At 45.6% G+C, this 14,174-nt stretch overlaps 1 protein-coding gene across 1 annotated transcript in view; it reads left to right on the top strand.

Moving 5' to 3' along the window:
• Window positions 1-4,577, top strand: part of SLC14A2 (solute carrier family 14 member 2) — a 53,038-nt gene extending 48,461 nt beyond the window's left edge. Inside the window, exons 18-19 of the mRNA XM_030336766.1 lie at window positions 1,084-1,133; window positions 4,377-4,577. Of these exons, the coding sequence (XP_030192626.1) occupies window positions 1,084-1,133; window positions 4,377-4,577 (251 nt within the window). The remainder of the gene's footprint in view (window positions 1-1,083; window positions 1,134-4,376) is intronic.
• The last annotated feature ends 9,597 nt before the right edge of the window (window positions 4,578-14,174 follow it).

Below are 14,174 nucleotides of genomic sequence, written 5' to 3'. Positions count from 1 at the left end.
TTTGGCGCCACCTGTGACTGTCCCTGCGGGGAAAACCACCCTGAAGATTCTGTGGATCCCCCAAAGATAAATGGGAGGATCGTTTGTTTCACAAAAGCGTTTGTACCTAAAACGGTTTTGAGTGGTTGTTCAACGATTCACACAGTAAAAACTGTTTTCACGGAACACAGAGTGTTCAGCCACACGAAGACAGAACTTTTAGACGGTGGCTGTTGGGTTGTTGTTCATGGGTTGTCTCTGTGATTGCTACTCTCCTGGCTGGTGATTGGAGCCAACCGACAGAGCAACCCTTACTCAAATTAATCTTTATGTATAGAATTGGGTGATTTACCTCAGATACGGAGATTAACTTTAAGCACCCAAATACTCATCATTAGGACCTTCCAATAATGCTTACGCCAGAGGAATGCTGAAGGATGTGGTCACATGGCTACCAGCCAGGTGCTCAGTGACTCTCTAATAAAGATTTGCTGTTGTTAATATCCTGAGGACAATTGAGATGCTTTCGGTTGAGAAATTGAGAGTTCGGAAGCAAAGCCCAATTACACTTGCTCGTTTTCACAGAGCGTCACCTCTTACCGGCACGTGGCTCTTCCCAGTGGCCAGCCTGGCCACACCCTCTGCAGGCAGAGCTGGGAAGACAAGGCAGTGGGCATATTTGGTCTTCCTCAAGCTTAGAGAATGCTGTTCCTCCCTGGAAACCCATATTACATTAATAACTCGCGGTGAAATATTCCAGCGGGGAGCTCTGGGATCCACTTGCCTTGGCTGTATAGTAAAATTTTCATGTACGGTTTATGCTGCTAAATGTTCCTTTGCTAGAATGCAAGGTGGTGGGACCCAAGAGAACCATAATCACTCCATTCTGGCCCTTTTTTAACAAAGTTCATCTGCTGTCTTAGCTGTACCGGCATTTGCCTGGAATTTAACACATTTCAGGGCTGTCAACTAATAGAAACATAATTCAAGTTTTATTTTAATCTGAGAGATAGCATTTGTGGCATAAAATGTCTGGGGAGATAATATGTAGACTAAGCTTGAGGCACCGTCAGTCACTGGACCGTTTCTTGGTTCTTTTCCCAGCACTGTTTGCGGCCTACCTGGGTGCTGCGCTGGCTAACGTGCTGTCCGTGGTGAGTCAGCGTCGGCTAAGAACGTGCCACAACGCCCTTCCCCCGTTCTTTCAGCTCCCCACAGTCAATGCAAGCCTGTCCTCCGGGGACCCTTCCCCAACTCATCCTTCTCATCTCAAATCACACCGCTTGCCTCAGCACCTGCTAGACAGAAGGAGCTAGGTCTCTAAAGGTTCAATGTCAACCACCGGTCAAACAGACCCCATTGTCAGGGGGCCAGTGGAGCTTGTTATAGAAGGACAATTTGAAGAACACTATCTTGTAACTAGAATTCTTTTGGCTGTATCATCCCCTAGAACTAGTTTTAAATCTTTATTATTTAATTTTTTTGTATGTTTATAGATCAACTGCCCAACTAACTTACGGGCCAGGGTACATCTCCGTTCATCCGTTGGCAACTAGGAGTTGAGGGGGTCATGAGGGAAGTCTCCAGGGAAGACAGGGAACCAAGCCCCAGCAATACCTGAGAGAAGCCAGCGCTGGTGGCTATGTGCACATGCACCAGTCCAAGAATCCCTTCCTTGTCTGAGCCCTAGTGTGAGGTGGTGTCTGAGACAGGAGAAGCCGCATGGCCAGCCCCAGCCCCCACGTACACTGGGTAGGGCCCCCAGTCCGGCACAGAGTGTTCAGGGCTCAGCCCGCAGTTGATGCCTCCCCCTTTTAGATATGGGTTCAAGGGCACATTTGATTGATAAAAGCAACCAGGAAAAGTCCCAGTGGTCCTGAAGGTAGGGATGAAGGTGGGCATTTTACTCACACCTGCACAAATCCCTTCCTCACCCTTAGGGAAACTGGGCAGGTTGAACTTAGCATAGGAAGGAATTTTCTAAGCAATAGAACCCGCCCTCCCTGATACCATCCTATGTCTCCCAGTGGGCTAAATCCTCCTCTGGGCTCTGGTGAATCTTGTACATGCTTCTGCTATGACACTTGACGTACAGTATGGTGACGAGCCTTATACATATTCTTCCTTTTCCAACTTCAGCCCATGTGCTCCTTCAGAACAGGGGCCCGGCTGTATTCTAGTCTTTATCCATAGTACCTATTACAATACCTAGCCCATAATAGGTGCTCAAGAAATGATGAATGAATAAAACCCTAAGATAGCAAGCCTGCACCATGGGGAATCTAAGAGCTGGGGCTGATTGGTCAGCCATCAGAAGAATGGGCGGGTAACTAGAGCATGGAGTATGGTCTCTGCGGCTCCTTTGCACTCCAGGCTTTCCCATCATTCTTGTACCCATCCTTCCACCTGACTGTCCAGCCAGTGAATATGTGTCACGTGCCTTCCCTGGGCAAGGTACTGGAAGGGATGCAAACAGGAGGCTTTTGTTTCTGATCACAGGCATTTAGAGGATGACTGGCCCTTTTCCTCTGTGGGCAGAGAAGTTAGAGGCAATACCATTCCATTTAAACTTTTTTTGAACTCGAGTTTACTTTCTGTGTGCCTACTATGTTTAGGACACTATGCTGAACACTCTCAGGGAGACAAAAAAGGGCAGGCTATTTACTCCCGTGGAAGGAATGTCCAATCTGCTTGAAGAACAATATAAAAATGTCAAGTGACATTTACGAGCCCCTTCACACCCTCCACAGACAGAGCACTTGGGAACTGCACTCCTCTGCTTCCTCACTGGCACTCATACATGCAGCCCTGTCTTCCCCGTGCCCGCCCCCCCCCCCACTTGACAATCATGACCGCTGTTTACTGAGTGCTGAGGGCTGTTTACTGAGTCCTTAATATGCACTAGGCATTAACTGTCTGAGTGGACACTGTTAGCCCTACTTTACTATTGAGGAAATAGGTTTCAGACGGATGAAATAACTTTAACAAGGTGGTTGGAGCTGAGATGTGGGTCTGAGATGTGAACTCCAGACCTACTTCCTGTCCCACTGTGGGGTTCCAGAGGGTTCTTCCCAAAACACACTGTGTAGTGTGAGCAGGGCTTTGGAGAGACGTGTTGGGTGGAATTCATTACTCGTGGGTATTTTTACGGCCATGGTTCTGGCTGCTGTAGTCCTTCTCCAAGTTTCACCCAGCAGTGCCATCTTTGAGCAGCACATTACTGGCATTGTTATCCCCGTGGTGTTTTCTAGGTCTTTACTGCTTATAAGGAAATGAGGTTGGGTGTGGGGGAACATGATTTGGTCAGCCTTATAGTTGAGTCTGCAAGACTCCTTATCGCCAAGCTCTCCACTCAAGTGATCTCAAGGAAGAGTGAGAGGTGTATTAAAAAGCCGCAGGGCATGGGCCGCCTGGGTGGCTCAGTCGGGTAAGTGTCCAACTTTGGCTCAGGTCATGATCTCACAGTTTGGTTCACGAGTTCGAGCCCCACATTGGGCTCTCTGCTGTAGCACAGAGCCCACCTTGGATCATCCTCCGTCTCCCACTCTCTCTCTCTCTGCCCCTCACTGGTCTGTCTCTGCCCCTTGCCACTCTCTCTCTGCCCCTCACTGTTCTCTCTCTTTCTCTCAAAAATAAATAAACATTTTGTTTTGAAAAGCCTCAGGGCATCTTAAGGAAGAAAAAATAGGTCAACACCATGAGAAGGAGAGCTGGGAATGGGGGAGCCCTTGAGAATAGAGGCAGCTACCCTCCACCTCCAACCCCTAGGACTAGGACATTACATCTCTGCCTCTCTCCAGATGTCTGTTCTATCTCCCTGTGTCTGTGGTGGGTTTCTTCTGCTGCACACACCCCCCTAGCGGCCACCCAGCACTGGTTGGCTCTCCAGTCCTTTCAGACCAAGAGCCCAGTCTCTCTTAGTTCAAATTCTCAAAAGAGGGATTCAACTCCCAGGCCATCTGCCTGTGGAAGTCGCATTGCTGGAGTCCAATCAGCTGTGACCAAAGAGATAAAGATCGTGAGCTACAAAATGGCTGCCAATGCCACTCCTTCAACAGGGGCTATGGGAGAGGCAGGCAATGGTCAGTTCCTAGAGTTGAAGGTATAACCTAGCCAGACAGCCCAAGGCAAAACATGACTTCTACATAAAGCCATATTGTAATAGGGTTCCAATGGCTGCATTTTGGAGAATGTGCATCCACCTGTTACAATTCAGGCAGACAGCACTGACATGCTTTTATTAATATTGGTCAAGAAGTATTATTCCTCTCAATACCCACAAAGCATCCAGTCCTCTACCCAGGGCTATAGGGGAGTGTTAAGGGCTGATGAAATAGGCCAAAGCATCTGATATAATCAAGGCTTCTCTTGTGTGTCTCCTTTCTGCCCCTGCCCAGTTTGGACTGCCACCATGCACCTGGCCCTTTTGCCTCTCAGCACTCACCTTCCTGCTCCTGACGACCAACAACCCTGCCATCTACAAGCTTCCACTCAGCAAAGTTACCTACCCAGAGGCCAATCGCATCTACTACCTATCCCAGGAGAAAAACAGAAGAGCATCAACCATAACAAAGTACCAGGCCTATGATGTCTCCTAGGCTGCCTTTTCCAAAACATGTCACTGTGTACTCAGCCTTCATCAGGTCATCCAGGTCCCCAGGCTGAAAGCCACGCAAACTCCCTTTCTGTCTGTTCTGTGATTCTTTCCCCAAGCAAGCCTACACCTTAGTTTTTCCCCACATAGGGAAATATGTGTCTAGTCACCATTTAGGAACCTCTCTGTTCTAAGATGTACAACATTTATCAAAGATACCGTTAGTTTAGACTTCATACTCACAAATCATACCATAAGAGCTCCCTTTGAAGGGAATTTGCCCTCTTCTGCAAAATAAGCCACATCCCTAAAGAGAACTCATCAAGAAGGGGACAGGGATTGGTGGCATGAGCCTCCAACTCAGTCATTTTATGGAGCCATGCACAATTCCAGGAAACATGCATCAGCCTGGAAGGCGATAGGATGGTTTGGCCCTAGCTCTGCCCCTAGGGAGCCCCTGCCATCTGGAGTGAACGCATCCCTGCTCTCAGCCTTGAATTCTTACTGGTTTCATGACAGGGAGGGATTTAGTCCCTCCCACCTCGGAGGTGTTGATTCTTCTCTCTCTCCCGTAAACTGATGAAATCAGTGTGACCATCAAGTAATTACTTTGAGTCAAGTAATAGATGGAGGGCTTACCTGGAGAAGAGGCAGGAAATTTTTAATGTTCTGAGATTTGTTCTTGAGTCACGAGAAGATGTTCTCCAGATTTGGGGTTAGGAACTTAAATTCACTGGAAATGCCAATGTGCCTTCCTTTACATAACAGAAATATTTCTGGAAATGTCATAAGATGAAAACTGATCTTTTTCAACATTCAAATCATGTTTTAAACAAATGTTTTTTCTTTAGTAGTATTCATAAACATGCTATCATTAAACGGTTAAGTTCACAAGATGGTATCGGGATTTTCTTAAAATGGGGCGCACTTACGCTGTTCACACATTGCCCATCTGAGGGGTTTTCCATGGTCAAGCATGTGTCTGACAAGGGATGGGATGGGTTACAAATCATCAAAAGAGGGTTTGATTTGCATACAAAGGGAATTATACAGAAATGACTGTGGTCTTCTATTTCTGTTTGAGTAGAAATACAGGCTGTTAGCAACACATCTCACTTCCAAGTGAATGGTGTTTTAGTCTTGCACCCTTAAATTACAAACCCAGCCCCTCTTGCATGGTCAGTAACTCTTGTTATTTAATCTTTTTACGGCATTGAGCCCCTAACCCTCAGGAGCCCTTTGTGAGAAGGCACGTGGCTCAGCACCCCCCACCCCTCCCCTGCAGGACAGGGATAAACCATCAGAGCACTTGGTAGGACACCCTTCCCCCATCTTACACATTCTAGTTTAGCATGATGGGGTGAGGATACAAGATGGGGGGAAAAAGGCAAGGGGGAGGGGACAGATCCTCTATAAATGCAGCTTTAAGAAAGACTTACATTTGGCCAAAATCCATTATTTGGAAAAAGCCGGTGTCTGTATTTATCTTTTCTTTTCTCTGTCTGCCCTGAGATCCCAGCCATTTTCTGCCACCCCAAGAGCACTGGTCTGCCTATTTCTCTACCAGATCATATCTAGCCATTATGACTTCTCCAGGAAAATGGAACACTTCCCACTGGAAGCAAATCCCGCACATGGGAAAGGGGAATGAGTCACATTCCAGAGGCTACCTCTGAGTTTGGGATCACACCTTGCAGCCAAGAAGGTCTCAAGCTATATTTTAATGACCATGGAGTTGTGGCTCTCTGAAGATCAGGCATCCAGGAATTTCCCCAGACGGTTGTTTCTGCTCACAGCTCACTCAGCTACCCCAAAACCTCTACGTGATGACATCGAACCATTAAAATAGCACTTTTCGTGCATTTTCCACCAAAGTGTTATAATCTGGGTTTATTAGAACAGGAAGCCCTCCATGTGCATACCATTCTGCTTAGTGACCACTAACAAATCCCCTCAGCTGTTCTAAGTATTTCAATATCCTCATCTATAAAGTAAATTGAGTTGGCCCAGGATACCAAGCAAGGTGGAAATGGATGGGATAAAAGAATTCAATGTATGAAAATATATGATGGCCACAGGATTTCAGCATCTCAATTAGGCATCAACAAAGAGAGGGAGTCAGGTCCCACCAGTTCCAACACAACCAGCCAGTTGTGCAAATGAGTGCATCAATCCCATCACACCAATGGCTTGAAGTCAGCTTCAAGGGGAGGGGAGTATTTCCCGCAGCAAACTATAAATCTGGACCTTTTTTCCCCAGACAGCTTACCAGCACACCACCACCAGGCCAGTTTGGTGGGAAGAAAGAGGACAGTGGTAGGGCTCCAGACCCGAGGCTCAGAGACTAAGCCAATGTATTCGATTCTGTGATGCCACATAGATGCCATTCCACATACAGGAGGCATCTGCAAGGATAACAATCATGTTCCCAGGCATTAACAAAAGCTCAGAAGATTTACCCACAGAGTCCGACACTGAAAACACACCAGGTGGAAGTATCCAACTAGGAACAAATCCCGGAAATGTTGCAAGGGACACAGGAAGTGCAAGGTGATCAAATACCTTGGTAGTGTTTGTTGTTCATTGGGACTGAAGGGGGGAAAATAGAACAAATGTAACTGTAACAACCAAAAGTGGAATATTAAATGATTGGCAAGGGGAGAGGTAGACAAAAGAGATAGGAGAGCCTGTTCGAGTACTTGGCTTGTACAGAAATTGGTATGTTTAAAAATTCCACAAAGAATAAAATGAGTGATAAGAGCAACCACCATGAGAACAAAATTAGAATTTTTGAACTAAAAGAAAATTCTTTCCAATGGAAAGCAGCAAAGAAAGAAAAAATTCCTCCCCCCAAAAAGACAATAAGAACAACAACAACAACAAACCCAGAAAGTAGAAATCAGTCATAATATGACAGCAATTGAGCAAAATAAAAAAAATGTTAACTATTAAATTTACCACTGAAAGACAGAGACCCTTCAGTTGCACTTTTGAGAAAAGACTTCACCATTTTGCTTTTCTCAAGAAAAACATTTAAAACAGAAAGACATAAGGGTGCCTGGGTGTCTCAGTCGGTATTCTCTCTCTCCTTCTCTCTCTCTACCCATCCCCTGCTCATGTGCGCGAGCACTCTCTCTCTCTCAAAATAAATAAATAAACTTAAAAAATTAAAAGACATGAATGTTTAAATTCAAAAAAATTCAAATAAATAAATAAATAAACGTGGACCAAAAGAAAAGTTTAGGGCATCAACCATAATACCTTGAAACAGTGAAATTCAAGGCAAAAAAGTTAAAAAACAGAGAATGATCTGCATCATGAATCATCAGGAAAATGCAAATCAAAACCACAATGAGATGTCAGTTCACCTGCCAGAATGTCTAGTATCAAAAAGACAGGAAACAATAAGTGCTGGTAAGGAGGTGGGGAAAAGGGAACCTCATGCCCTGTTAGTGGGAATGCAAACTGGTGCAGCCTCTGTGGGAGACAGTATGGAGGCTCCTCAAAAAAATGAAAAATAAAACTATCCTATGATCCAGCAATCCCACTTCTGGGTATCTACCCAAAGAATACAAAAAAAAACTAACTCGAAAAGATATCTGCACCCCTATGTTCATTTCACCATTATTTACAAAGCTGAGACATAGCAACAACCTAAGTGTCCATCGATAAATGAATGAATAAAGAAAATGTGGAATGGATATACAGTGAAATATTATTCAGCTATAAAAAACAATGAGATCGGGGTGCCTGGGTGGCTCAGTCAGTTAAGCATCTGATTCTTGATGTCGGCTCACGTTATGATCTCACGGTAAGATCAAGCCCCATGCTGAGCTCTGCTCTGACAGTGCAGAGCCTGCTTGGGATTCTCTCTCTCCCTCTCCCTCTCCCTCTCTGCCCCTCCCCTGCTTGTGCGCATATGTGAGCTTGCTTTCTCTCTCTCTCTCAAAATAAATAAACATTGAAAAAAAAAAGAATGATGTCTTGTCATTTGTGACAACATGGATGGATGCTGAGGGTGTTATGCTAAGTGAAATAAGTCAGATAGAGAAAGACAAATACCATATGATCTCATATGTGGAATCCAAAACTAAATAATTTTTTTAAAGTAAGTTCAGGGGCACCTGGGTGGCTCAGCCAGTTAAGCGTCCAACTTTGGCTCAGGTCATGATCTCATGGTCCATGAGTTCGAGCCCCACTGTCTGTGCTGACAGCTCAGATCCTGGAGCCTGTTTCAGATTCTGTGTCTTCCTCTCTCTCTGCCCCTCTCCTGCTCATGCTCTGTCTCTCTTTCTCAAAAATAAACATTTTTAAAAAAGCAAGCTCATAGAGACAGAACAAATTGGTGATGGCCAGAGGTGAAAGGTGGGAAGTGGGAGAAATGAGTAAATTGTTTTTGTTTTTGTTTAGTTTAAATAAATTAAAAAAAAAACAACAAGGAATGATGTAAAAAGGAATAGGAGAAGAGTGAAGAGTACATAATTATCGTAAACAAATTATCATAAACACAAATGTGCATAAACAATCAACCTTAAATACATCAAGCAGCAATTGACTGCACTTCAGGGAGAAATAAATAAATCAATAATTGTAGCTTTTACCAAAACCTCAGAAACTGATATATCAAAAGAACAAAAGGTGAACAGAGTTTACAGACATATAACAAGAGGATTGATAAGTGTGAGCTATTATTTACATGTAGGATTATCAACCCTCCCAGTCAACATCCCCCCTCCAAAAATCCAAACAGAGGACACACATTTTCCTTAAGCACCCATAGAACATCTGCAACACAGACCATGTATTTATTGCACCATAAAACAAGCATGGGATCCTCATAAAACACTGGTAGGAAGTGGCTGGTGCAGCACTTGGAGAGCAGGTCCTCAGTATTTAGTGGCATTAGATGAATGGATAAAGAAGAAGTGATATATATATATATATATATACACACACACACACACACACACACACACAATGGAATACTACTCGGCAATGAAAAAGAATGAAATCTTGCCATTTGCAACAACGTAGATGCAACTGGAGGGTATTACACTAAGTAAAATAAGTCAGTAAAGAAAGACAGATATCATATGATTTCACTTGTATGTGGAATTTGAGAAACTTCACAGAAGACCATGGGGGAAGGGAAGGGGCAAAAAGCATTACAGAGAGGGAGACAAACCATAAGAGACACTTAAATACAGAGAACAAATTGAGAGTTGTTGAGGGGGGAGGAAGGAAAATGGGTGATGGGCACTGAGGAGGGCACTTGTTGGGATGAGCACTGGATGTTGTGTTTAAGCGATGAATCACTGGAATCTACTCCCTAAGCCAAAGCACACTGTTTGCACTGTGTTTTAGCCAACTTGACAATACATTATACTCAATTAAAAAAAGTCTATCCACCCTCTGTGACCTAGAAACTCCCCTCCAGAGTGTGTTCTCAGGGAACAGTTCTCAGGGAAAGTACCCCCGCTCCCACATGGGCCACGAGGCAGGCTCTTCATCACGGCATTGACTGGGGTGGGAGAGCTGGAGAAGGCAGAGGCTAAGCAGAGTGGGGCGTGTGTTCAGTCCCCACAGCGGGTAGATGCCTAGGACCACAGACAGAGCAATGTCGACAGATCTTAAAAACCCGGTGCTGGGCTAAAACTAAATATGTGACATTTCAGGGCACCTGGGTGGCTCAGTCGGTTGAGTGCAGACTCTTGATTTTGGCTCAGATCATGAGCTGGGTGTTGTGGGAATGAGCCCTACATCAGGCTCCACACTGGGCACGGAGCTCCCTTGAGATTCTCTCTCTCCCCCGCTCTGCCTCTCCCCCTCTCTCCCCCATCACTCACATACTCTCTCTCTCTAAAATAAAATAAACAAAAAAACCAAATATGGCATTTATTATCAATATCATTTGCATAAATAAAAATGCACGTGCACCAAACAACAATAGACCGTTTGTAAGCACTCACACAAGCAAAAAAGAGAAATGATAGTGGAGTATACAAATGAAAAAAACATATACACTTTCATACACTCAAGAAGAATGAAGGTAGGCACCTCTCCTGGGCCAGTGAAGATAACATGCAGGAACTAAGCCACATGGGTAACTCAGCTCTGCTAGAAAAAATCTGAACTGGGGCTTAGCATGTGCTCTGCTCAGCCTGTCAGAACCTCTGACAGTTTCCCAGTGACCCCAGAATTGGGGCAGGGTCGGTCTGCAAAGCCCCAAGGTGCTCCATTCTGTCTGCACCAACACTTGAAAGCGTTTATACATATTTTATAACTTAAAATATGTATTTTTAATATATTAAATACAATTTTTATATATTAAAGTAATTCTGTGCTTTGCCTCCAAATTACAGGAACATTGTAATCCCGAGCGTAACAACAGTAATGAACACGTTATGCATTTCTGCTTTGGAATGTTTTAGAATCTCAGATAAAATGTGGAAAGAAAGGGAAATTTTGTTGTTACAGAGATTGCAAAAAGGTGGGACAGAAAAGACATTCCTGAGAATGAAAGCGGTGGCGTGGAGGCTATCAGCTGGGCTCACAAAGAGTGGGGATCCCCGAGATGATAAACTCACAAAACCTCCCACAGTCATCAGACCTAATTGGTGAGTCAACCAGGAGGTTAGGTGTGGAAAGTTCCCAGCTCTGAAGTCAAATGGACCTGGTTTTGAATCCAGCCCTTCTCTGTTCCTTACTGGCTGGGGCTAATCTACACAATGAGAATGGTTCCTGTCTAAGAGCAGTGTTGGTGTAGAGGCTAAATAAGAACTCCTGGAATGTAAGTAGTCCATGCCAGAATCCATCAGTGTGGGACGCAGATAGAGGAGCTCACACTCTTACCTTCCATTCTTATCCCGATTCCTCGAGTCCCAGTGACCAGAAATGCCCAGGAAAGTCTGGACATCTTCTCGTTGGTTTTCTTTAAAATGCGGTGTTCAGGGGGCGCCTGGATGGCGCAGTCGGTTGAGCGTCCGACTTCAGCTCAGGTCACGATCTCGCGGTCCGTGAGTTCGAGCCCCGCGTCGGGCTCTGGGCTGACGGCTCGGAGCCTGGAGCCTGTTTCCGATTCTGTGTCTCCCCCTCTCTCTGCCCCTCCCCCGTTCATGCTCTGTCTCTCTCTGTCTCAAAAATAAATAAAACGTTAAAAAAAATTTTTTTAAATGCGGTGTTCAGGCCAGAGGGGCCAGATCAGAACCTTTTCTTAGCTTCAAGGTGCTAAGGAAAGGACTGGCTGGACACTGGACGTAGCTCAGGTGTGACCCAAGTGGGGTACCTTAAGGCTGTTCCCTCATTTCACCATTTGGACTGTCCTCCTTCCTTCCTCTCCTACCTTACTTGTTTTAGGAAAACTTTCCCAAAATGAACTCCCCGAGACGCCCTGTTTCCTTAATCCCTCAAGGTCACTACCGTGGAGGGTACTGCACAGTTGTTCTTTGTTTCAATTATGTGGGTCTTTTCTCCAAATAGACTGTAAGTCCTATGAGGATAGTGGTTCTAATATAAACACCCACACATATAACACACACACACACACTTATTCATATGCACACATACATGCACACGTGTTCACACATAGATACATAATACCACACACTACCACAGGAGTACGTACATACACATGTGCATGAGCAAAGAGACACAACTGCCTACGTATACACATGCATTTATGCATTCAGACATATATCCCACATACTAATATACTCACAAATGTAAGTACATCTATATATACACACATGCAATTGGTTTTGGGTTTCGTGTCTTTCCTTCAGAGAACTAGCCACTGATAGGCACATATTGGCCCTGGGAAATGATTGATTAATAGAAACACCTCCTCTCCCCGCTCTGTCTCCCTCTACAGAGCCCACTCGCTCATTCCTGCTGGATCTTGTGATCTGTTTCACACATAGAACCACATACACATAATGGACACACAGAATCTCAGGCAGGCCAGCTACCTGAATCTTGCCTCCGAAACTCCTTCCCAACATCCACTCCCTGCATAGTCCTCAGAGAAGGAACTCTGCAGAATAGTACACACCATCGGACCAGAAGTATATCATCATTTGATGGGTAATAACTTCAAGCCTCTACAAATGTTTTTTCTACCATCCTTTCCTTATAGAGTCTCCATGGTTTAGACCCAAATCATGTAATGGTCTTGGGTGAGGCAGGTAGATGGTAGACCAGTAGCTCTCAAACTTGAACACACATCAGGTTCACCTACAGTACTTGTTAAACAGTGCTGGGTCCAACCCCCAGAGTGTCTGATACAACAGGTCTGGGGCCAGACCTGAGAATGTGCATTTCTAACAAGCTCCCATGTGATGCTGTTGTTGATCCAAGGGACCACACTTTGAAAACCACTGGTGTAGACTCAGAAATAGGATGCTGCCTCTGGTCATCCCTTTCCCTTGCTTTGCAGGTTATAATGCCCTGGTTTGCAAACTCTTGTGCATAGAAGAATCATCTACAGTAGTCATTAAAACACAGATCCCTGGCTCTCAACCCTGAAGATTTTGATTTAGTGGATTTGGGTGGTAGCAAAAATCTGAACTTCTAGCAACTCTCAGATCATACAGATGCTGCTGGGTCAAGGTCCAGATTTTGAGATCCTTGTGTAATGGTGCTTAGCCCCGACTGGATGAGAATCACCTGATTCTGAGGCCCAGGTCCCACCCCAGACCACTTAAGTCAGCAGGGGCCTGGGAACAGGTATTTTTTAAAGCTCCTGGTGCAACTCCACTGTGCATCCAGGGTTGAAAACAACTACAGTGTCTGTGTCCAACCTGTCTCCAATCAGAATCATTTCTAGAGGCTGTTAAACCCTCACCATCCTCAGCTCCCAGAGGGTTTTGGTAAGAAGCAGTAGGTCCAGCAAGGGTGCAGCGAGAAGCCCTGGGTGCCTGGAGGTAGGAGGGGTATGTGCGAGAGGCACAGAGAATCCTCAGAAGTGATGTGTGCCTCTTCCTCAGTGTTGTTGGGGCCCAGCCCTGCACCCCAAAAGAGACTAGATTTTTTAAAAAAATGAAACCACTAAACAGGAAACATCTGGCCCAGGAGGCTGAGCAGACAAGCAAGGTTTTGCATTGGCCCCGGAAACCTGCAAAGCACGCAGCCTAGGCCCTAGAAAGGAAGCAGCGGGGTCAGCAGCACCTCTGCTCACAATGCTGCTCTAGGCAGGGGGGTCTCCCTGGTGCTGCCACACGGGCAGCGGCTGGTCGGGGCGGAGAGGTGTGCTAAGTGTGCTGTGTGAGCGTGCAGGTGTGCTGTGTGAGCAGGTATGGGCATGGGGTCCAGGGCTGCCCCCCCCCAGGGCGGGGATAGAAAGTGGGAGGGTTTGGAAGGTAGGGCCGGCAGCAGCTGCTGCCGCAGGTGGACAAACAGGTGAGGAGGTGGCAGGATAGAAAAGGTGCTCCCTGGAGACCTGCATGCAGAAAGCCGAAGCCAGGGAGACATTTGAAGCAAGAGATAAAGAAGATGGAGAAAAAGCAGAACACAAAGAAATACGGGAGAGCAGGTGCTGGTCGGCCAGGTGGTCCCACAACAGGAAGCCGGCAAACAACAGGCAGGTTTGGGTGGAGGTCTGAGG

Source organism: Lynx canadensis, chromosome D3 (assembly GCF_007474595.2).
Source record: "Lynx canadensis isolate LIC74 chromosome D3, mLynCan4.pri.v2, whole genome shotgun sequence".
Taxonomy (NCBI): Eukaryota; Metazoa; Chordata; class Mammalia; order Carnivora; family Felidae; genus Lynx; species Lynx canadensis.
This window is presented reverse-complemented; position numbering and strand designations above follow the sequence as displayed.